At 39.1% G+C, this 25,555-nt stretch overlaps 1 protein-coding gene across 9 annotated transcripts; it reads right to left on the reverse strand.

Moving 5' to 3' along the window:
* Window positions 1-1,515: 1,515 nt before the first annotated feature.
* spag9a (sperm associated antigen 9a) lies at window positions 1,516-25,249 on the reverse strand. Of its 9 annotated transcripts, none has more exons than XM_016676864.1 (32): window positions 24,741-25,249; window positions 21,343-21,463; window positions 19,220-19,290; window positions 19,047-19,135; window positions 18,774-18,924; window positions 15,731-15,817; window positions 14,908-15,043; window positions 14,078-14,171; window positions 13,874-13,995; window positions 12,722-12,733; window positions 12,241-12,255; window positions 11,938-11,995; window positions 11,698-11,850; window positions 10,748-10,799; window positions 10,527-10,657; window positions 10,384-10,440; window positions 9,343-9,507; window positions 9,135-9,264; window positions 8,380-8,469; window positions 8,143-8,259; window positions 7,891-8,068; window positions 7,587-7,802; window positions 7,117-7,327; window positions 6,875-6,991; window positions 6,579-6,659; window positions 6,040-6,107; window positions 5,736-5,884; window positions 5,478-5,649; window positions 5,209-5,322; window positions 4,204-4,380; window positions 3,298-3,435; window positions 1,516-2,994 (listed from the first exon to the last, which is right to left on the reverse strand). In XM_016676864.1, the coding sequence occupies exons 1-32, from the start codon at window positions 25,038-25,040 to the stop codon at window positions 2,876-2,878; spliced, it is 3,891 nt and encodes a 1,296-aa protein (XP_016532350.1). In that variant the 5' UTR covers window positions 25,041-25,249; the 3' UTR covers window positions 1,516-2,875. The 9 variants fall into 9 exon arrangements, with proteins under 9 accessions (XP_016532350.1, XP_016532351.1, XP_016532349.1 ...); XM_016676865.1 differs by having other exon boundaries at window positions 7,891-8,065; window positions 15,731-15,820; XM_016676863.1 differs by having other exon boundaries at window positions 15,731-15,820.
* Between the last annotated feature and the right edge of the window lie 306 nt (window positions 25,250-25,555).

Below are 25,555 nucleotides of genomic sequence, written 5' to 3' on the forward strand. Positions count from 1 at the left end.
CTGTCTGTTTGTTTCCTGTGTGCACCATGGAGAGGACGTCCAGAAAAAATGATGCTTTATTATTTCAGGTGATACAAATACAGTTTTGGAAAAATAGGTGTGCTTTATATGTGGAAATCAGTCATATTCCACTTAATGACCATTCAGGCTTCTATTTAACCCCATTGTCAGGTTTGGTTAAACAGTTACTCTTTGTGATCCTTAAAGGATGAAAACGTGTAAACTTTTTACCTGTCAAGTCATTTGGAAACAATGCATGCTGTCTTGGAAAAAATAGCTAAGCTTATACCGCCCCCCTGTGGATGAAATCATGTTATAGTTTTTAAACGGCACTCAGGGTCCTCCACATTTAATGGCATATCTGAAAAAAAGATGTTTAAAATTGTGAAAACATGTTTTTTTTTGCAGAAGCATAATTTGACATGTAAAAATTTGCTGCAGGTTTATTTTAGAGTTTTGTAGATTTTTTTTTTCTCTCTCCTTCCTCAGGGTGGGAGCTGGCTATTCTTTTTCTTTATTCCCTTTGACTAAAAAAGTTTTACTTTAATCACGTGTTCTTTTGTCTTTCCCATTTTGAAGATGGGCTAAGACACTTAGGCCTTTGTGTCGCATCATGTTTATACTCCTGGGAAGCAGGATGTTATGGGCTGTTTGCAAGAAGTTAAATATTCTGATGAACTTTAAATGGTACTCTTTCTATCCCCTTATTCTTTATGAGGCCGCATAATTCATGTTTCCATCAATTACAGTTGGTCATTCATGTCCTGGAGCAGCAGTGTATTTGATTTAGATGTTGTTTTGTGTTCTTTTCCAACATCCTGGAGGATTCATAGCTGTGGTTATGGAGTCATTTTTTTCTAATTGTGCATAATGGCTCTCACTGTGGTTCATTTACGGTCCAAAATCTCAAAAAATGGTTTAGTTAACCTTTATAGGCTTTATGTCATAGACTTCCTATCCCATTTATTCTAACAGTTCCAAAAATAGAAGCATGATCTGTTGATCTGTTCGGGTTTTTCTTAGATTACTTCATGCAATTAAACAGGTTCCATTTAAGTAACTTGGATTTACAGGTTTAGCATCAACAAAACCTGGCTGGGGATCAAGAAACTGAACCCCAAACTCTGGTTAATAATCACATTTGTGATTCTCATAAGTTAAGCACAGAGCAATGACTTTTTTATATTAGCCAGGTTGGTTCGGATATAAATTTTTCTAAAAAATAAAATGAAATCATAGTTTGCCTAATGATTTGAAATATTCACATATTACACAAAAGCAACAACAAAAAAAAGGAAAGCATAAGGGGGGAAATATCTACCTTCCATAGGGGGAACCATTGTTCAAGCAAAGTTGTAAGAGCTTAAGAGCATTTTTTTTAAAAAGAAGGGACAATTTAGCACAAATCTACCAGCATAAAATCTCAATCCAAACTCACATCCAATGTGGCAGATTTAAGTGAAGATTTCCCAGATGGTAGCTGTTTAATTCAAAACAACACAAACACACACTTGCTCGCATTAATCTAATTTATTTAACCATTATTAACAATCATGTAAACTCATTGGACTATTTTGTTCCCAATAGCCTCCTATGATATTTTGTTCATGTAGAAAGTTACATTCTGAGTCCAAACGGGCTCCTTAACAGAGGAGAAAATAAATACTGGAATGGCACACACGCACAATATAAAGTTACTGCTATGAAGTGGACTTGGTGTCAGACTTTTCCCAGCTCTGTTGATATAAAAACAAATTAAAACATCTGCATTCGTAGAGCCATCCTGCTATCATGTTACAGTCAGTCTTTAAAAGCACTCTTTATGGATGTGTCTTCCAAAAGTAACACAAAAAAAGCAATAAATGTATGAAAATTGCCTTTAAGACCTCCAATACAGGAACAAATAAAAAAAACAAAAGAGATGGACGGGGAGATTCTAGTGTGTGGTCACACCAATAAAACTTAAAACCACCTATTAACTCATAAATCCCTCGAGTCACAAATAAAAATGTCCCTTCTTCTTCTTCAATCATTTGGTTACTGTGACGTCCCTGAAAAAAAGAAAACATTTAAACGTTTTTGTTTTTTTCTTTTCCCTTCACAAAATTAAGACGCGGTAAATTACATTACTTACACTCGTATTCCTCCAGACTGTAGGTGACTTACATTTAACATTTTAAAGTGCCAATGAGCTGACGCAAACAGGAAGCACTGAGCTGATGGCACCGGCAGCCATTTATTTATTTTTTGATTTCTTTTCACCAACGGGACGGAAGTTTAACTCTAACATGGGCAAACAGATTTTAGTGAGGACACAGGACTTCCTCATGCTAACTAATGCTAACCGGGTTCTTCTATTCACAGGAAAACCTCACCAAAGTGCACGGATGTCGGGGTTTTTTTTCTTGTGACAACCTGGATTTTAGAATTTAAATAGTAAACTGGTCTCTGAAACAACGTTTTATCCCATTACGTTTTACTCTGACAATGCAGAAAACTACGAAAATATCCCTTTAATCTTTCATAGATGAATCCTTTTAGGTAAACATTAACATGATCATTCCAATCATGCTGTAGTGCGATCTTCTTCTTCTTCTTCTCCTTCTTCTTCTTCTATACCAGCAGCAGGGGGCATTTGGACAGTTTCCACGGGTTAACATAAGCATGAGCTTACATGTTTCAAATTTATGAGGAATAAAATGGTACAAAACACTGAATAAAAATAATTAGTATTTTTTCCTTTTTTTTGTAATTGTTTTGTTTTCTTTACAAAGAAGTCGTCTAGTCAGGCAGAGAGGATAGTGGAAAAACTCGAAGCAGGACATGCGGGCTCGCTGGACGGCCCCGCGGCTGATGCAGCGGTCTGCGATGTTTTTCAGTCGTGAGGGGTCGCGACCTGCCAGACGATGAGGTGGCTTCGCTCGGCCTTGGCGGGCGCCACTGGCTGGGTGCCGGCCTGCTCGGACAAATCGTCCAGCTCGCTGCCTTCATCGCCTGCGGAGGAAGAAGATGAGTCAGATAAACAATGTTTTGTCACGGTAAACAGGCGGGACATCAGCTGTAGTGTTTTTACTTGAAATGTGTTTCTTCACTGTGTACAAAAATGCAAAACACACCCTGGTAAAATGCTTGGATGTGGTGATGTTAAATAAATGAGTGAATGACAAATCATTTAAAAACATTTTCGACATTTAATGAGACATAATACTGGACAATTCACCAGAGAAGCACCGGGCATTACGGTAGAGCTTTGCAGACATTTATGAGCCGCTGTGTTAGGCAGCGTGTTGGACTCACCGATTCTAAAATCAATGTAGCCTTCTCCTCCGCTCATGACCAGGAACGTTTTGGGCTCAGATGTTGCCGTGTCTGAGGATTCAGACGGAGGATCATCAGAACCTGAATCTGCACAGCCTGGAGGTGGCACCGCTTGACCTGGGACAGAAAGACAAATAATAATAATAATAATAATTGTTATTATTATTATTATGATAAAAAAAAAAACAGAAAGACTTTTTGTACAGATTTAATTTCTTGCATGCACAATTGCAAAACTAATCCCTTACATTACATTAAAACTGCAGCTCTGAAAATAAATCTTCTCAGCAAAATTTCTCACCTAAATTTCAGCTGGAAAATGTAACATCACTAAAACTAATGAAAATCTTAGTAAACTTGAAATAAGACAACTAACAAGTACGTTTTCAGCTTTATGTAGGAGTGGGAGCTTGTTTTAAGTCAATAATTCACTTATAACAATAAATTTTTACCAACTTGTGAGTGAATTAATCTGCCACTGGAACTAGTACTTTTTCACCAATATTAAGAAATGATTTACTTTGAACAAACTCATTTATCTTGCAGAAAACTTACTTTAAAGTTAGTTTTATTTCAACTTATTTGCACTCGAAACTAGGCAGAAAATACTTAGTAAAATTTAGTTTTTATGTTTGTTTTACAAAGCAAACACAGCTGTTTTACGTCATCGCTTATAAGGCAAAGCAAGTTTATTACTTATTTATGTAGCACTATTCATACACAAGGTAATCCAAAGTGCCTTAGAGGACATGAAAGGAAAGACGGAAAGAAGAGAACAAAGAATAAGCGTAAAAGAAAGAAGATGTTATAATACAAATATTCGCGCCTGACATTACAGTCTGCCTTTTCTTACCAACATTTGCCTCGTCAGCCCTCGACTCTCACCTTGAACTGTGACAAAGAACTTCACCGCATCCCGATGTCCGTGGAAGCAGAGCTGGGCGTGGGCCATGGAGCAGTACGGCACGAAGCCGCACGGCACGGCGCCTTCTGAGCAGTCATCACTGTAAACCCGGACAGCGCTGCCAGGGCGATTTGGCACTATACCTGTGGTCTTATTAGCTGAAGAGGGAAGAGAGGAAGATGTTAATAAAACCTGCAGATGCACAAAATGTGTGTATTTTGAAAAAAAAAAAGGGCTAATAAAAGGGCCTTGTTAAAGTAAACATGACAAAAATCCAGCCATTCAGAGAGCAGTGTCCATGGCAATGAAAGTTTTCTTTCTAATTGTGGCCAGGATTGCAATCATTTCTGCACTGTCTGACCTTGTTTTAGATTAAATATATGTGAGAGGCAGGAAAGTAGAATAAATAGAGTGGCTGGAAAAGCAGGAACGGAAGGAGAAAACATGTTGGTATCCTGGTCTAAAGGAGCTCAACTCTTGATACACATTGTTTATATCCTGTATGATTATATTACTGCTTTTTTAGAGCAGATTTTAAAAATTACAGCATATTTTTATGTGGCTCGCTTGCAGAACAACAGGTGTGTTTTTGCATTAAGGAACATACATTTTACCTGAATACCAAATAGTTTTTTTTTACAATAAGTACGTAAATTATTTTGCCTTCTATTAGTGATTCACTCTCTAAGAACTGCTTAAATATCCCCAGTAGGTGTGAGAGAGAGCAGCTAAAATGCTGCTTCTTAATAGATAAGATGCTCAAACAACTTTTATTTGAAGTTCTGCCTGCAAATTATGAACCGGAACCGCACTGAAATATACCAAGTCAAATCATCAATGAGTCGTATCAAAACTGAGAGTAAACATTTTAGGGTTAGCTTAGCAATTTGGCAAAGTCAGGCAATTTTGGTTCTGGATGCAAATGGTTTTGCTCTAATTCAATGCTCTACATCTTTGGGTGACGTTGTTATGAATGCTTGTGGTACCGTCAGATAACGGGATGGAGATGATGACTCCATTTCCTGTTCCCACCCACAGTCGGTTGCAGGAAACCACCAGAGCCGTGATTCTTACAAAAGAGAAGCCCAGTTTACCGGTACCTGGAATGGAAGTGAGAAGAAGCAGAGAGAAGCGAGTTCAGGACTCACGGGTGGTAAAACTGTAATAACCGTGTTCCAGAGCGATAAAACCAAGATCTCAGACAACTTTTATATGGTTTTATGTAACGAATCTGGGTCGTAAACAACATTCATACCCAGCATTTTGCTGACGTAAGGCTCGATGTCCACGTCTTGCAGGTGCTGGTAGGTGTGGGCGTGAAACAAGCGCAGCGTTGAATCCAGGCGGATGGACACCCAGATGCCGTCTCCAACCCAGGCCAGTTGGCGCACCTGACTCTCTTTTCGAGGATGAGCGTCAAAAGATTTCTGAAATTTAAAAAAAAAATAAAGAGCAATGATGAATGTCAAGCATTACATACCTCTTGCTAACAGGGTTCATAGAACTGGGGTACCTCTATCCTCATGGCTTTGGGCTGGATGACGTAGATCTTATTTCTGTAGCCGCACCACACCTTGTCATGGACTACCGTCATGCAGCGGATAGAGTGATGAGGCCGCCCCAAATCCAACAGGTGGTAGTTGGTCAGATCCCACTGACCATCTGGAAATAAAAATAGAGTAAAAAAAACAAAAAACAGAATCGTCATCATGAGAATTTGAAGTTTTAGCAAAGAAAATTGTAAAAGAAATCAATTCTACATGATCTAAAGATAAAACTAATGTTAACTCTTCAGACGCTGCATGTCACACACTTACTGGTTCCTCTGTGGAAAATTGCTAATGTCCCATCAGCCAAAGCTACCAGCACCCTCCCTTTAACATGCCTGCGAAAAGGAAATCATATAATTTAGAGAGATCTCTTGTATGTTGGTGTATTCTCCACAATTATTGGCACTTCTGGAATAAAGCCTTAAAAAAAAGTTAATATTTAACTACAGTATCAATATTGATAAAAAAAAAAATTCCACCATAACTTGATCACATTTCAAAGAAGGAAAAAAAATATGTGCTGCTAGTGAGTGTCACATCACTAGGAAAAAACAAAACGTTTTTAATGTTGTTCAGCATTTAATAAATGTACCGATATTAAATACAGTTTTTTTTTTTATATGCTAGTACACAAGTTCAGTGAAAGACTCATTTCACAGAATGCTTTTTCTTCTTCCTGCTCCCTTTTCACTCGTGCATAGTAAGTGTTGTAAGAGGAAGCATTGAGTGAATTAACTGATTGATTGATTACTTGATTGGTACAGCGAGGTGCCAATAACTGTGGGTGGTTCTGACGCTGTACTTACACAATGCCGAGGATGGAGTCTTTGAGCTTGATGGCATGAAGACACTTTCTCCATCGTGCCACAGACGAGTGGACATACAGGCTTCAGGAGGAACAGAGAGATGAATGTAAGACTTTAGTAGTGGCTTTTGAAAGAAAAACAAATAATTTAGGTCATAAATAACAACAGTAAACAAATCTGCATTTATTATGAAGGTGTCTTAACTTCCTTTCAACAAACTTTCTCATTAACGGAGGCGCTGCCTTTTCATATTAGCCAAACAAACAGCGCCCTCTGCTGTAGGCTCCTGTGCTCACCATCCGTTCTGAGCTCCCAGCCACATGGTTGGAAGAGCGCTGCTCATCCTCAGGACTTCACTATCGGACGTTTCCATGACTTCTGGCAGTGAAGGCTCTCCGTCCTGCCCAGAACCTCTGAAGGGAAAGAAATCAGCAAGTGTCTCAGACATAATAATTTACCAATAAATGCTATCAGAGTAAATCCCATTGCTGTACCCTCTGTCTCAAGTCCCGTCCTTTTCAGAGCTGATCATTCTCACCTCTGTTCTTCAGCAGGACAGGAGTCAGCGGGCCCCACCCCCAGAGGGTCCGTAAACACGTGTTCTGTGTAAATCCTCGGCTGGTTTGGATCTGCTCCCTGATCCTCCTCTCCTTCCTCACCAACACCGGCGTTGGCCTCCGTCGCTTCTGTTGCCTCTTCGGCAGTCGGGACCCCGTCCTCTGTTGGACTTGTCTCTCTGGACAATTCAACTGAGGGAAGAGAGAGTTAATTGATTGTTAGTATTTCAAACTCAAAGACTGATGTCTAGAGATTTATACGACACAAGTGTTGAAATAGCGATGCTATTATGTCACAGCACATTGTTGGAAGCAATCAAACTAAATTATACTGAATCTAAAGATGTCACATCCACTGAAACTAAGTGTTTTAAAAGTTGTTTTTTCTTTTTTTTTTTTTTGGCTGTGCATAGGTACGCTATGTTCATGTCCCTTTAAGATGTACAGCTACCTGAGCCTGAAGTGGCGCTGTACTCCGCTGGCTGCTCATTGACACCTGAGCTCGCCGTCTGAGGAACGGCGGTGACGCCTTCAGCTGCCGCCGTCCCATCGCTGCCCGTAGAGCCCACACTGGCCACGCTGCCGGCCAGCGACACCCCGTCCCCCTGACTGGCCTCTGGGTCCTGGGGGACCTCCTCCCCCGCAGGGTAATCTGAATCCAACACACCTGAAAGCAACACACAAGATTGTTTTTCTAAACTATTTAAAATATGTGCCAAATCAAACGGAATATGAAGTGTGAGCCTTTCGCCTACCAGGCACGCTAGCGATGCAGACCACATGGGTGTTGCAGGCGTAGAAGCTGTCGAGCAGCTCAGTGGGCTGGGTGGCGTCCACTACCATGACTTTAGTGGAGGAACTGGTGCTCATGCACACCCACACACGACTGGACATCTCGTCCTGGACGATCAGCTCCTTCTCCCCTTTCTCCTGCTTTCCAACGCAACCAAATAAAGATAAACCGACACTCGTCTCTCATTTAAACATCACTTCTATGAACTCCTCACCTTGTTCTCTTGCTCCAGCTGGTCCAGGCTGCTCTGGGAACCCTTTATCTGCTTCGACGCCTCTAAGGAGGAAACCATCCGACCCCCAGACAGGTTGACCCCTGCCGCGCACCACAGCTGACGAACAGAGAAAGTTAGTTAAAAATATATTTTCAGAAAAAAAAAAAAATTACACATGAAAAGTCTTACAATTTGCTGCTTTAGTTTGTGTGTTTTCAAAACTCTTCACTTGTTTACCTTCATAGAAGCATCTTTCTGGTCCAGAGGTCGCAGGTAGACTGGGACCGGTAAGTTCATTTTGTTTTCCATCTGCCCTCCATTTGCAACCTGGAGAAACAAAACCATGTAGAAGAAACCAAACATCGTGGAAGAGCAATTAGACAAAAATAAATACATAAGAAAGCATATAAAATATGCCTCCTCTGATAATCAACGCAAGAAGCTAATGTTAAAATTCAGAACATGGATCAAAAATTAAGGCAATGAGATGAAAACATTTTAAAGAGATACAAAAAGGTGAGATGAAACAAAATGGATGACAATCAGTCTTACTTGTGTCAACACTGCCTTGAACAGGATTCATACTTGAACATTTTCACATTTTATCATTTTATACCCACAATTTCTCACCTATTTTACTAGGACCTTTAAGTTCGAAACAGCAGCACAAGGCAGCAAATTATAATTTTTTCAGATTTTTCAATATCCAACTGGGAATCAGTGGAAAACTTTAAAAAAAAGCGATGTTCACAGATTCATCCAATCTGACATATTTTGAGCGATTGTGCAAAGTATTAACCCAGAGGAGCTAAGTACAGATCCACACCACACTTTTCAGATTTACATCTGAAACAAACTTAAGTTAAACTATATATCCGTTTTCTTCTTCTTGATATTTTGCTTACTGAAACAACCTAAAATAAAATCTCAGTAGTGCGCATTGCGATTATACCGTCACAAATCTGTTTAAAAAAAAAAAAAACATTTCTCACCTTGTGTTTGCTCGGCAGGCTCCATCCGTGCACAGTGACCCGGCCGTCCTCTTTCTGCATGTGGGCCTTAACCTGCCGGTACTGGGCTTTCTTCTTCTCCTTGTGCGAGGGTGAGCTGCACTGCTCCGTTCTACGTAAGCGTAGAGAAACGTCGTGAGCCAGCAGGCGCGCCGTATTCACGCGTATTCCGTGTCGTTTCGCCACTCACCCTTCATTCATGAAGTCGAATATCTTGGACTTCTCAGTGGGGAACTGTGAAAAGGTGCTGCTCCTCTTCACCAGGCTCCCTGGGGAGTTGTACTTTAATTTGGACGGATCCTCGACGGTCTTCATGGCCGAGGAGCTGGAGGAGGAGCTAAACAGTCTGCTGAAGCTGCAGGGGGGTGAGGTTACAGAAAGCCGAGAGGGACACAAAGCAAACAAGGGGTGCAGGGGAAGAGCAAGGCAGGGTGGTCACCAACCAGACAGTAGAGGAGCACCAACATTTGCTGTACCACGACAAACAAGGAAGCATGCTAGGAGTTTTAGTGTAACACTTTCTATATCTGCATACAGTCCAGCTAACAACAAAACGACCAAATAATGGTGATTTCCAAATTTGGATCATTGACTGTTTAAAAAAGAAATCTAATTTAAACACATCAGATGTAACTGACTGTGCATTAAGTCACATTCTGATTTTAACTCTAATTAAATAAAATAAAGCATCAAACATATCTGCTGAAGATGTTTGGGTCCTTACTGAACTACTCCTCTTAATACTAAATAATACATCTAATTATCTCTTTAAAAAGATCTATATATAGAGCAGAAATGTTCTTATTATGGAGTCATGAACGGGGATTTTAAGCGAGAAGCATTTGCATATGTGGTCTACCTGCAGCTTTCTGTGAGCAGACAGAATAGAAAAAAACATCAAAAGGCACAAAGCAAGCAGGAGACAAGAAAGATCCAGGAACACAAGGAGAGTCGTTCTCTAAGAAGTTAGTAACATCAGCAACCAATCAGTGCAATGGCTTTGGATGAAGATACATTTAAAACTTAGGAACAGTTCTTTGTCAGAGGGAAGTTTAACAAGGTTCAATAAGGTCAAATCCTCTTTACCTAATGCTGTCCATTCAAAACCAAATCCAGAAAAGAAAAGAGCAGATTTATGGGTTTTAAAGAAAAGTTAGCTTGAAGAAAAACTTGGTTTTCTGAGTAAAGTCGTGAGGAAAGTATGTAATGAAGCACGTTTAGAAGGACTCACAACTGCCAGATGCTCGATTTCTTTTTTTCTGATAGAGCCGGATTTTCTCTTGAAGCCCTGCAGGAGAAGACATTATTATGACTGTCGTGTTGGCTGAAGTCTACAGACGCGCAATTGAAAGCACATGCAGTTATTTTAGTGACCTGATCATCTCCGTCCACCTCACAGCTTCCTGGAGCTCCATCAGCCGCTCCTTGTACTGATTCCTCTCCATCAACACTCTGGCCATCTCCACCCTGGTGAAGCGCTTCCTCTGAGCTGTTGGTACCTCACTCTGTGGCAAGGCAACACAGAAATGCAGTCTTTAGTTTTAGGATAAAAGCAGGAAACGTCTGCAGTGCAGATGAAAGCAAAAGATACTCACATCTTCTTCATCTTTGCTTTTCTGCTTCACTTCCTCTATCTCCTGTCGCACTCTGGAAAAGATCAATTACTGCACTTAACTGGATGTACCAGAAATATTTAGCTGTTTATTAGTTTGTAGTTCTAAAGAGCTACGATCAAAAACTAACACTGTTGTCATAGGCTAATATCTAAATCACAACAAAGACTATGACTAATGCATAGTCTTCATAGGTCTTCATGGGTGATATGCTATCCTCATATTGTCTTCACGTATTTTTTTGGTTTAATAAAATCTGTCATGTTTTTCAGTGCACCAGCAGAGAAACATTATTTATTTAACGTACAATAACAACAAAGAAATTGAAGCAAATTTATTCAGCTTAAATCAGCTGAGACAAAACAAATCCCTTCAGCTGCAGCAGCAGAGCGAGATGAGACGAGAGACCAACGTTTGGTTGACATTGGTCAGATTCTAAAGCAAAGTAGAGTCAAGTCTCTAAAGTTTTTGTGCAACTGTGGCTTTCCTGTCACATTGTTGCCTCGTATGCTACCGCAGAATAACGTGAGATGTTTGTGTAAAGGTGAGAAAAACAAGGGGAAAGGGAGGTTAGGACATCAAGTCCTGCTATATTTTTGAAGCATATGAGTCATTTTGTATGTCCTTCATGTCTAGTTTCACTGAGATCCATGGGTGAAATTCACAGCGTTCTGCTGCGTCATGACTTTGCAATGATATGACCAATACATCTTTATGTTTATTTTCATATTACAACATCAACTGATGTCTGGGAATTATTTTCTCTGCCCTTAAGGGGTCAAATAATTGTTAGACAACAATATTTGATAAACTTACCCCGTACTTCAAATCTTGGCAGAAATGTAGGGATACAGTTCAAAGTTCCTGAATATATTAATTGGAGACATAACAGATCTGGGAGTTATATAAGTGTCCAACGTGTTACATCTTACTTTTTCAGTTCATCCTCCAACTCTCTGTTTTTCTCCTCCATCTTGTTTTTTGCCAGCACCAAAGCCTCCATCTCTCCCTGCAGCACCTCTTTCTCACAGGTCAACTCATCCACTTTCAGGATCAAGTCTTTATTAACCACATTCAGAGCATTCCTGGAAAAATAAGAGACAGTCAAAATGAAGTTATTGCACAGGTAAACTTAAGTATATTCAAACACTCTTGTGTTTTTGCATACTGACTTTGTCTCAAGCAGCTGTGAATTTTCTTGGATTAGATTCTCGACTTCGCGACCCATTCCTGAACAGAAGAGAGAGAGAGCAATACTCATGTTTCAGGAGACATTAAATCTGCTTTAAAAAATGAACATGAATCTAAAGATCTAATATTTTAGCACTACAACTACAAAATGTAATCTAATATTAAACACAGAAAACCTCTACTGGGATACCTACTACATTCACAAAACAACAATGACGCACAGCAGCACAGCACAGGTCACATGACTGACCGGGGAGAAATGGATAGAGCAGGTGAAGTCTTACCAATCAAACTAAGGTCTGAGAAAACCATGCAATCCGAGCCAGGCAGAAGAGTAAGAAAGAGAGAAAGAGAGAGATAGAGAAATGGAGAAAAGCATGAGACAGTGAAATGATCAAAATGATGAAGGAGCCAGAGATAAATATGTAGCAGCAGACTCCATGAACCATAAAGGAAGAGCTGCTGCCAAATCTCTCAGGCTGGTTACATTTGATTATTAAAGCATCAGAAGTCAGGAATAAAAACACGAGGCTAAAAATATACGGCTACCGCTGAAAAAAGAAAGGATTCAACTTCATCGTTCATGCAGGAAACCTTGTAAAAAAAAAAAAAAGCCGAAGAATAAACCGTGTTTTACTGACATAATGAAAATGAAGGTTTGAGGTATAACAATGGTGCATATGAAAGACGGTGACTAAAGAGTAGAAGTCAAGGGGGCATGACAGAAAACTGTAAATCAGAGGAAAAGGTTGAGATTATACACACCAGAGTACTCCACTGGGATTATGGATAAAAGCCAGAGAATGGGATACAGGAGAGAGAGAGGTGATGTTACCATGGATACAGGGCTGGGAGAGTATATAACAGCTGGACCAAAGCACACAGTGGGGAACAGAAGTGTGGAGCAGGTGAAACTGGCCTCTATTAACAATATTATGCTGCTGCTGGTGGTTTATTTTATAATATACCAGTTAGGACAACTAGTATTTATAGTAATTTGCAGAAATATTTATGCCTCATTTTGTCACAAAACGTGGAAACCAATATTTGTATATATTGTTATTTCTTGTCACAGACCAACACAAAGAAATGAGTCATTCTGACTCCACAAAATTAGTGATTTTGATTACAACAAATAACAAAAACAATCACAAAATCCAGGATGGATTGATAATAATCATAAATCAAATTATAAGCAGGCAGACCCAATTCAATAACTAGATTGATTCTAGGTATCAGAGTAGATTGGGCTGAATGCATGTACAGGCCACACTTTCCAGAAGTTTATTTTAATTAAAAATGATATAACTTTTTTTTTTTTTCATTTCCCTCCCATTTTACAGTTTGTCACTGCTTTCATTTGGTCTAGAACAAAGAAAAGGAAACACAGAAGTTTGTGGTTGTAAAGTGACAAAAGGTTCAAGGTATAAATAATTTCCTTAAGCTCTGCAGCTGGCAGTAAAGTTAAACAGGTTAACAATAGCAATAATATAATGTTAGTGCCAAGTATATATATATATATAACTGTTATGAACTACATGGCAAAGTTAAAAATAGATCAAAGTCACTCATTGTGATGGTAAAGAGTAAAAATCCAGGACCCACAGTTCACCTTCCCTTCTTAAAATGTGTGAAAGACAAAAAAAAAAAAATAGAACAGTGTGAAACATTTTATCTTGACGACTCAGAAAACACACAAAATGTGAATGCTGTTTATATTTTTTCTTTGACCATGCTGTAGTGTTTAACATGGCATCCAAAAACTGAAAATGAAGCTTCATTAGACAAATGTTGTAAATATTACAGGATAAAAAGCAATCACTTTCAAATCCAAGCATCTCATAGCAGCTTTTTCCTTACAAATCAGTTGGAATATCCCCCAGGAATGGCTTCTGTTCAAACGTAGTTTTAACTCACCCAGCAGGTCGGCCCCTTCATCCACGTCCCCTATGAGCCCCGTGCCAGCAGACGACAGCTCCTCAAACAGGGAGTCTGTGTTTCGGTCAAACGCCAGGTTTTCGATACCTTTCGTGGGAGTGCTGGGAGAGTAGCCGTAATGAGAAAACTCTGTTTTAGAACACAGAGAAAACTTGATGCAAACCTGAGCGCCTGTTGCTCTACCTGCAGGGTTTGTATGCAATCAGATCCATGTCCAGCTCTGGTGTGGACTCAATAATGTCCTGCACCTCTGAGTTTTCCTCATTGTCTGGCAAACCTACACAGGAAAGAGAGCAAACACAACTAAGAGAAGCAAGAGAACACGTCTTGTTGAACACTAAAAAGTTTATAGGTGGCAGTAAAGAAAAATATTTTTATATATGCAGTTTAAATATGCGTCATTGTACATGAACGAGAAAACCTAAAGTAATAAAAAAAGGTCAACTACCTAGAAAAGCAGCATCTATTTTCAGCTGAATATACATAATGTTCAACAAGTTTTTTTAAAAATAAAATCTTAAAAGAGAGCTGAGCCCAATTTAATCTGATGTTTTTACAGAGTCTATCTGTGTAAAACTAAACCCACAGCTTCCAAATACAGTCACAATTGAATGGGGAAGATTAAAGTGTATTCATATATTACAATGGCCCAGTCAAAGCCCAAACCTAAATTTAACTGCAAACATATGATTTCCATTCAATGTGAGTGAGCTTGAGCTAGATTTTAAGAAGAGTGGAGAAAATGTTTGTCAAAGACGTGCAGAGACTTGCTGGGAAAGACTCGCTTTACCACACTCAGCTGTAATTGCAACAAAAGGTGCTTCTGCAGAATATTAATTAGCAGAATTGAAACTCAAACCACCTTTCTCAAAGTTTTGCATGTAAAAAACATGCATCGGTTTGCAGCGGATTTAGTTTTGGCTCCCCATCTCGTTGGCAAATCAGATCAAATCTGAATAAAATACTTTGAAGTTAAACAACAACTGAATGAGGCACTGGATGTAAGAACGTACCGACTGATATGGATCTGGTTCCTGGTGCAACCTGCACCTCTGTACTCTTACTGTCCCCATCTTCTCTCTCTATGTCTGCGAGCGTGGTCGACATCGGTGTTGCCAGTTTGGAGCCAGTGATGTTTGACAGTTCATCCTTTTACGGAATAGGCAATTAGTTAGAAAGAGAAAATGTTAAAGGATCTAAATGAAATGGCAAATTAAGCCAAAATATTATAAAGTGAAAGGGCAGATTCAGATCACAACACAAACAGAACAAACAGATAAAATACAAAGTCGACACACCACTACAGACTGTGGAGGGCTTAACACAACATCCACAAACAGCTACACAGAAGGGATTTACACAGCAGGATGAATCTACACGACATTAATCCACAGAGGATCATAAACTAAAAGCTGCTTCAGAAGAAACCTGGTACAAAACTACAGCATTTGGAAGACAGAGAGCAGGCTTTAAAGGTTTGTTACTGTACAGTGGCATGATGGTTAATGAACACGAATGAAGCACAAGCAGGAAGCAGCCAAAATTCAAAACTCACGCCTTTTTAATTGAAATAAAAAGAGGCCAGATGCAACCAGGCTGTTGTTGGCGTTAACACATAAATAATTAAGCAGTTCCCATTTGTGCACGTTGGCTTTGCCTTCAGACAGAGGCATGGTTGCATGTGGCGCTGCACAGCACAGGGGGTCTTGTGAGGTTCTCTAAGTGATGCAACTCTTTGGAAAAAGATGAAACTACAGCAGACACGCATGCAAACAACAAACTGTGGCGTCGGCAGTCAGAGTGCCGGCCGGCCGGCACAGACACTCGTCCAACTACCTTGCAGTCGTCTGCCAGTGATTTTCCCCAAGCAGGGTCCTGCGCACTCTTACCCTCCTTTTCCTTTTGAGGGTCGACAAAGTCCAACTGCTTGCAGGAGTGGGGTAAGGGGGGGAGAGTAAGAATGAAGCTTGCATGTGCAGAAGCAGTTCAGCAGAAATGCAGACACTGAAAAGTGTGCATGACGGTGAAGTGAATGGAAAGCCTGTGAGCCTATGTGGAAAACTATTAGTGGTTCTCACTGTTTGGCTCAGGGGAGGCTGAGTGTTTTGAGATGATCTCAAGAAATCAAATTTAGCTTAAAAATTAAAAGGGCGAAACAACGAGACAACAAAAACACTAGTACTTTTTTTGTTTTTTTACAACAGATTGTTGAGGCTGTTTGTGTCGTAAAAGTATCTTTCACTTTCATTTAATAGCTGTGTTTGTATAGTTCAGCTACCAATGACTGTTCAACTGAAACGTCTTTACTCAGCTCGCCTCTCATTTTACCTCAGCATATTACCGCAAATAAAGAACCACAAATTATTTAAATTAGCTAAATATAAAAAGAGAAAACAGCATTTGAAACACAAATAAATCTAATAAAAATGATTTCCAGCCCACAATTAAAACTTTGTCGTCATCAAGTTACTGTAATTCTTACTTGCAACAATTTTGTCCAGTCTCTGAAACCAGAGAACTGAAAAATGATACGTATTATATTCAAAATAATGCATAATCATTTTATTTGAGGAAGGTTAAGATATTTATGAAGTGGAATGAACTAAACACTCTAACCTCTGCAGATGTTGCCAAAACTCTACCACTTTAGCTTTTTTATGGCGGGAATTTGCTTCAAATCTTGATTGAAATGAGGGAGTGTTCAAAAATAAATTTCAGGATTGCACAAAATTAAACCTGCAATCAGAATATTATGTCTAAATATTCTGATTAACCAACATTTCACATTTATTCTCATCCTTTCTTCTCATGTCCTCACCACTCTATAAGCTTCAGTGTCTTAATCCATGTCAGAAAACCATTAGCATTAAAAGTATAAATGCAGAGAACCTCAAATACAACCATAAAGTTGTAACTGCACTATCATATGTACTGAGAGATTAAATTTGATATATTTTGCAGCTTTAATTGACTAAAATCTCATTTGAACTGTGTTATAGCTCTGCCTTGGAGTGACCTGCTGGCTTCTTTTCAATGACCTTATTGTTAGCTCACAGGAAAGTGTTAATGAGGACAGAACAGCTGCAGGATGCTTGCTTTAAAAGGAAACAGTGCTTGAAACCATTCTCCATTTGTCAACCATGATTACCTCTGGAAAAAAACATTATTTTGCATCAAAGCTTCACAGGCAAGATAGAGTTGTTAGTAAGTTAGCACTTCAGTCAATCACTTGCTGAATCACTATTAGCATTAAGGAGAGATATTTAATTGCTGCAAAAGTACTATTTAAAAAAAATAATACTGTAAATATGCAATTTTTAGATGCAATGAAATGGTTTTATCAAAATAAATGATATTGCAGACAATGACTAACATGCAGCTACATGCATTTAATTAAATCTATCTTTAGGCTGCAGGAAAACTCTGAGCTATAAATAAATATGACCTCACTGTTAAAACAAAAAAGCCATTGTTCATAAAAAAAGCTACTCATGTTAAAAAAAAGTCCCAAGCTTTTACAATTAACCTCCTGCGATTATATAACAGCCAATCGGATTGCAGCTTTCTCTCTATGTGACTGGATATGGACCATGCATCAGCATCGCTCCCATCATGCTTTGCTCTGCAGCGCTAATGTCCCATTTTTAACAACAACAGTTAAAAATAAAAGAAAACTGCGAAGTGATGAAATAATGCTGCCGCGCTCCTGGTCCGAACTGCCACACACTCTAACATACTGAGGAAAAATATGTGTTCTAATATTACTGTGTTATTGAAACAAAAAAGAAACTTAACGCTTAAAATTAATCCCAGTTTCTAGATATACATCAATTAAAACCTCGCAACACACAATGTTGTGGAAAACAATCTGCTCAGCTATTACAGACTCCAGTTTGCTTCTTTGTCAAACTGGAATGTTTTGAATCATCAAACTAATTTTATAATCAGACAACTATTACTAAGTAATTACAGAATTCTGTATTTAAATTAAAGTTACATTTATTAAGGGAAGAAACTATACAAACTGTGTTTTTGGAAAGTCAGCAATCCGAAACTCGGAAACTTGGAAAAGTGGACGCTCGGTCCTTCCAACCATTTTGTACAGCTGAATGGTTGCTATGGGAGATTCAAGGATTTCTCAAACATGTATGAAAGAATCAAGGAAACACTCCAGGTGTGTTTATGATGATAAATAACATCAAAACATGATGTAAAGCTCTAAAAAGTTGACTTGACATAATACTGCCCTTTAAATGCGACAAGAAAAAAATGGTAACACATCTGTAAAGGGGACAAAGCACTTTTTTCACAGAACTGTAAATTATTAGTAGAATCCAACTGTAGTGAAAAAGGTAATAACAATAAACATTTAAGTGACACATTTAATTATCTCCGCTGGCCACTAAGGGAGAGGCAGCTTGCATATTCATCAGTGGTTAGAGGAGAGTCTGACAACAGAGGTGGCCTTGTCAGAGACCAACTAAAACACACACACAACCCCAATCAAAGACACTCTTATTTTTTTAGTGGATCTGAGCCCAAGATAATAGGTCAAAATGCTTCAGTAGAAAAACCTGGAACAGACAATACATGTGGTTAAATAGTTTAATCACTTTTGTATACTTATGTTTTAATGTGAGAAGATGTCAGCTTGTTTTTCATAATGTTTCTAATTCAGAATGACAACCAATGGACTAGTTTGAGACGCCACGGAGCTCAGAACCTGACATGTGAAGACAAAGGTTCCTGCATGACAGAAAGCCTTTCCCAAATGTCTTTCTGTATCAGAAGCCTGATGTAGCTGGATAAGACGTGAAACTACTCTCTGATGGACGAATCTCACTAAAATAATCCAGGGATGACCGGCCAAGACACCCACCTTCAGACTAGTGTTGGAGCACAGCTGAGCTGAGTCGGTAAACCTCCAGCCGTCTGTGCCTGGCGTCTCCACTCTGGTGTGGGAATCTGGGATTATCACAGACGCTCCGCCAGACGAGGGGAAAATCCCTAAAGAAAGAGGCCGCTCTCTCCTAAAGAGATGTTTCAAACAATGGCTTGAGATCACAAGTAGCAAGTCCCCAGACAAAAGAAACGAGACTGATTAAATGTGAACAAGTTCCTGTCCATCTATCGCAACGCAACTTCGCCTCACCTGACCCGGCCACCAGTCGTCGACTCTGATGTTTCATTTATTTGCTGCAGTTTGATCCTCTCCACATGCTCCATGTAATTATGGATCATCTGCAGAAGTAAAGGCAAAATACTCAGAGAATATTGGTGATTTACTTTATAATAGTCCCTTCTCTCCTCTTTCTTTCTCTGTACCTCGGAGTGCCGCTGATGCAGAGAGTTGTATTCCTTCTTCAGTTCCAGCTCTCGCTCTTCTAACCTGCTGACTGAATAAGACGGAAACACTTTTCAGTTTCATATGGACATTTTTAAACATGTAAAGCCGGGAGAGATGCCAGAAATACATGGGATACCAAAATATGTGAAAGGCCAAACCAACACAAAAATAACTAATGATTTTTAAAGCCTGTACATGATTGTTGACTTAAATGTGTAATGCCCTATGTTATAAATTCAAGTTTATAAATACTTTTCACTCATCCAGGCTAACCTTACAGGAAGCAGAGGGAATAATATCAACCAACAGGGTTTCGGTGTTGGGTCGATGCACAAAATGGCAAAAAGACATAATCCCTTGTCAGTGAACCAGCTCTAGACTAAACCGTGTTGTGAGCTGCTGCTGCTGCAGACAGATTTACAGAGGAAAGCCTGAGTACTATCCATAACAGCTGCTCCAGATGTAACCATGTTGCCGGATGATGTCTCACTTGAGTGCAGATTTTGACACAAACGGAGGGATTTTATTTAGCTGGTTTGACTCATCAAATCTCAAGAAACGAATATGGAAGTGACCAGAGATGGGTTGCGCAACTTCCTGAGTGAGAATATGACAAATTGATGTAAAAAAAAACGTTCTGGTGATGCTACATTGCACTTTCCATTGGATCATGTATAGCTTTGATTATAGCACCTGTTTAGTTGGGCTTAAGAACAATGAAAACATTTTTGGCATGAAAATAAAAATAAAAATCTGATTACTGACATTTGCTTCTGCTTGCGGTGCCGATCTCCAGTGTTCACTGGGCAAGAGATAACTGTGCTTAGGAATATTAGGAAAATGCTATAATGTCGCCCATCTAAAAAAACTGCTTGGCATGAGAACATTCTTCCTGCTCAAGAGATCGCTGCTAAGGAGCTAAAGGTCACAGATTGCAGTGGTCTTAACAATAAGACCACTGCAATGAGTCTGGGCAGTTCTCTGGCACATTGAGATTGTGTTTAATCCTCCACTGACTATTACCGTATCGACTGCACAGTGACTCTAAAAGCAATCAGATCAAGCACTTCAACATGCAGGAATGGATGAATGATTTACCACAGGGAGTGGCGGTGATTTAGCTCCAACTCCTGACCGATCAAACTGCGTGTTCACTGAAAGGGCCACATGTATTTTAGCGCTCAGTGAGTCAAAGAGACACATGAATACAAGGACGTGGGGGAATAAATGAGCATCTATCCTTTTCCAAGCTCTAAGTGAATGACTCACTTCAACCAGCTCTGCTGCTTTGTGCACAACTCCGACTGCAAATCCAAATTTTTCCACCAAGACAGAAAGTATTAGCCAAATTCTTCTCAGTCGTTTAATCCAGTGAGATGAGTGGTAATGCACGGCAGTATTATAGGAAATGACACAAATCCCATAATCTCATTACTATTTCCCAGCACAAAGACAGATCTGAAAAGTATGTATGGGGTATTTTGGCTTTATATCCTAATGCAGGCAAGTCCTCCTGACCAAATTTACATGGAGCGACTTTTAGGTTTTCAACATATTTTTAGTGTTAAGTTCCACACAATTTCAGACTCAACATAACAGTGAAAACATTAATAGCAATTATGGCATTTATCATATCGTTTATCAATTATTGTGAAAAATTTCTTATCATGATAAGAATTTTGATTTGTTATTGTCATGATAAATTTCAATTAATGTTAAATAAGAGGGAAAAAAAATGAAAGTATCTCCAGAAGTGTTATTTTTGCTATTTTGTCCACTTTTTCATTTCGAAGCATTAATAAATAGTAATTTCAAAAACATCATTAAATGCAGTTGCTGTGTGCATTTTAGTGATATAAAACCACACCTTTTTTTTAAAGTATGTAGCGTTTTTAAGAACCCTACTTCAAATGGGAAGATTTTTCAAACCCAGTATTTGTTTATGTGACACACAGTCATACAGTTACCTATAATGTACGTAATAAATTGTTTTTTTCTAGTCATAATCTTTATAGTTATCACAATATCTTGCGATAAAATTCTGAGTCCATATCGCCCACCCCTGCCATGAGAATCAGTGTTTTTGTCTGTGAGAGCTTACTCTGGTCTGCATAGTTCTTGATTTTGAGCTCCAGTTGCCGTGAATGAGACTCCATCCGGTCCACATGGTTCTGCAGGTCCTTCTTCTCCTGCTCATGAGTGTCTTCAAATTCAATGAACTTCTACTTGAAACAAACACAGACAAACGCAGAAGGCTCAGTCATACAAACTGGAATTCATTTCAGTTTGTATGAAAAGTCAACAAAAATCTTGTCTAGCGTTCACAATTTGAAACGAGTAAAGGCTTTGTTTTGTTTTGCTTTTCAGTAGCAACGCCACTGATACCCAGGGTTGCCACAGGATTATAAGGAACCATTAACTGTTTTATGCTAAATGATTTAGAAATGTCTGAATTATAGATAAGATGTTTCAGTTTTTTCTGGTCCCCTCTGGGCGGGCTCCCTGATGGGAAAATAGGTCTGCATACGTCCACTTCCTGTCCAGCCAAGCAAGCCAAGACCCTGATGTCGCTCTCCTGCTTCCTGTTGGCACACAGCTCTTCCTTTGCTTTGAAAAACAAATACTGAAACAGCCTTGCACTTAGAATGAATGCAAAGTTAAAACAATACCTTCATTAAATGTCAATTGCTTTAAAAATAAATGTGTTTATTACATATCTAAAGTAAAAATGTTGTATTATCAATAAAAGCAACCCTCTGGTCTTAAAGAGTTACTAAAGCTAACTTGGAAGGAAAATCAAATCCATAATCTTACTGCTGATTCAATGACAAAGTTACGAACTGGGATACATTATTCGTTCTGCTGGATAGATCCCTGAACGTACACAAAACCAATTACTTTCATCTAGTAATCAATTTCCATAATTTAATTTTATCTCTGCGTCTTTTAATAACATGAGAATAGCGTCAGATAAAAGCTAATCCTGCTGTAAAGGCCAGTTTGTGGAAGCTTACTTTCTCACTTCACTACAAGCCATGAATTCAGTAAATAAAAAGTAAATAAATAAATAAAATTAGGTTCATCTGGAAGCAGCATCCTTCTTCTAGTGCACTTGGGCTCTTGTCTGCTGAGGCTTAACACCAAAACAGTAAGACAATAGGAAAAGAAAAAGAAAATGGAGGCTGGAAGATGTTTCTAATTTGACAAAGGATCACATGACCTGGAAGTAACCAGGAGGCTGGATGTGTCCCTTCACTCTTCCACAGAGATATTAAGAAAAAAAAAATTGCCATTAATAATCAAGCAAACATCTTTTTTTATTATTTTAAACCATTTGTGTTTGGACTGAATTTACTGTCTGTGTGTGTTTGTGTCTCCTGTCTCCCTGCTTCTGTGTTGCATTCTGGGACAGCTTCCCCACTGTGGCAGAGCCGTGGGCCAAAGACACAAACTGTGGCAGACGCTCCGACTCGCATCACATCGACGTTTAAACAACACTGTGGCACACTGCAGACACCACAAACAAACACGAGCACAAGTTGGGAATGAAAATATTTAAAACAGATGAAGAAAACGCACGTTTACCATGCAAATGTGCTGTGAAAGGAGCTTTACCTTTTAAAATGCATAGGCTACTTCACTTTTTTTTTAAACATATAGGCTTCATTACAGCAGCCTTCAATGAGCTTTCCAAATCCCTAAAAAGGAATGTGATTGCTTATCTGTGATGTTTCTACTAAAGCTTTTAAATTACCATGATGGAAGAGAAAAGACAGAGATTATAAAATAGAGGTTTGCATGATGGATGCTCAAAGATGATAAAAAAGCATCACACTTTGTGCTTTGAAGAAGCAGCATTTTACTGCTTCACTCAAAAACCGCAAGCAGGGATCATCGATTTCAAGCTTCATCAGCTCTTAATAATGTAATAGTACAATAATAAAAAAAACAATAAAAATATAGCTTGCAACCACTGCTGGAGAAAGGAAAGCGTGAGGCTGGGAGGATTTTTGTAACTGACCTAACCAATAAAAACATAACAATAATCATGAACTGACAATCTGAAATAATACTTTGTTAAGCAGGTTAAAGCTGAACCACAGTTAACTGCCTCCACTGCAGCTTCAGACCTTCTTTGTTTTGGTCATTTTGTATCCGACTTTTGTTGTCTTGAGTTGCCTTCAACAGGAGTTTTGTCCCTGTTTTGACAGCCTACGATATAAAGTAATTCCCTATATTCTCCTGGTAGTTTGTTGTAAAGATAAGTGGTTGTACAACGCTAATAAATAATAGGATGTTTGCAGTTGTTTTGGTTTGACCGGTAGTCGCAATCTCTCATGTCATGTAAGAGTTGACAAGTTATAAAACGCAACGTTTTCAGAACATAACAAACAGATTTGAACCTTTTCGTGACTTTTTTCCCCCCATAATTCTTGAAAATAGAACTACTCAGATAAAATAAATGCATATTTGTTCATATATTAGTGTGAACTGACGTTAGAAAAAGATGAAATAGAGGCAGGCAAAAATGTGTGAACATTTGCATTGTGTTTTAGCATTTTCCAGCTTTTCTATACCACTATATTTCATATTACTAATTTTAGGGAATGTTTCTAAGTATGTGGGCATTTTTTAGTACATTAATTAAAACGGCATTTTTTTCTATGGTGTTCCACTTATGACTGAAGTGTAGCCAGTTATTGTTTACAATTCAGTCTTATATTTTACATTCTGAATTCTTTTTATTATTATTATTTATTTAAATTTAAGAATACATAAACAATAAAGGTTTCATTGTATTTACTTCCATCATCCTGAAAGCAGAACTTACGCATATATAATGCTCAAAAGTGGAAAAACTACACAGTTACTATCATATTATTCTTACTCCAGCTGAAAGTACTTCAGCTTTGTGTTAATTAAACTAGCAATAAATGCCTTCCTTTTGTTTCTTAACCATTTAAAAATCTACCTAATATAAATGATGATGGTTAAGGCAAATTTATATCAACAGCTGCATGTTGTTTATGCCAATCTGTTTCAGGCATTTAGACATGCACAAATAAAGGAGAGTGAGGGGCCCAAATCGCTGAGTCACGTCACCTGCTCCTTCATTCTGGTCCCCACAGGACTCAGACGTGACTTCACTATCTGATGCAATGACCAAGATCGAATATTACAAATGTACGTCTGATAGGAGGCTGAGCCTACATTGCTTTTTTGGATGTGCTGATGTACTACATAGTGACTACTGTATTATTGCACTGACTCCTTCACCAGAAAACACGTCGACTATAACTACTGGGTCTGCTGTTAGTCTTGTTTACATCCTCAGTGAGCTCCGTGGATGCTGCCACGCCACGTGGATTCACCACTCAGGGATGCTGGGAGGAGAATGCACCTCAGGCGGCTCTCGCTAACCTCCAAAAAGACAACAGCTTGTTGCTTTTTTTGTTTGTTTGCTTGTTTGTTTCGTCCCCCGTCTCCCTTTCAGCCCACCTCCTCCGCATGTTTCCTCAGCGCTTTCTCCCGCTCGTACTGGGTGATGAGCTGCTCGTTGTCCTCCTTCAGCAGCTCCAGCTCCACTTCGTGCTCCTGGTTCTCCGCGAACACCGAGTCCAGGTTCTCCAGCACGGCCACGACCAGCGGCATCAGCTCCTTCACCACGTCCTCGTCGTACTTGCCGATGAGCCTCTCGAACTCGCGGTAGATGGAGCTGGCCAGGCCCGAGACCCGCTCCGACATCATCGCAGATGTCCCCGGGTCGTCCTGGTACACAACTCCGTCTTCCAGCTCCATTTTTAGTCCTTTTCCCTTACAGCAAAAAAGGACCGGCCGGTGTGGGGTTTTGTCCGCGTTACCCCGCCACTATGAACGCATATATCCCCTAAATTAAAATACGTTTTCGTTAAATAAACGGACACATTTGTAACGGCGTACGGATATATAAGCTACGTGGATATCTTCCTATTTATTCCAAGCTCGTCTCGTGCTCCCTTCAAGTGCTCTCCGAAAGTTTGGGCTTCCAATTCATCCTTAGATAAACACCACAACGTTTAGCGTTCAGACACAAAATTGTTTTACATTTGCCAAAAAGCACAAATACAAATCCCCATTAGTCATTTATAAATCGGTATAAACGATTTTCTAAAAGTCGTTTATACCGAAAAATATATATAACTTTATCTTTTTCATGTATTTATTTTCTTTTTTGTTCGAGTGATTTCTTTTTTATTATTATTATTTGTGCAATACGGTTGTAATTAGAGAGATGACATACCTAATTTGAGATTGTATGTTCACGTGCGAAGGTC

The sequence above is a fragment of the Poecilia formosa genome, unplaced genomic scaffold (assembly GCF_000485575.1).
Source record: "Poecilia formosa unplaced genomic scaffold, Poecilia_formosa-5.1.2 Scaffold142, whole genome shotgun sequence".
Taxonomy (NCBI): domain Eukaryota; kingdom Metazoa; phylum Chordata; class Actinopteri; order Cyprinodontiformes; family Poeciliidae; genus Poecilia; species Poecilia formosa.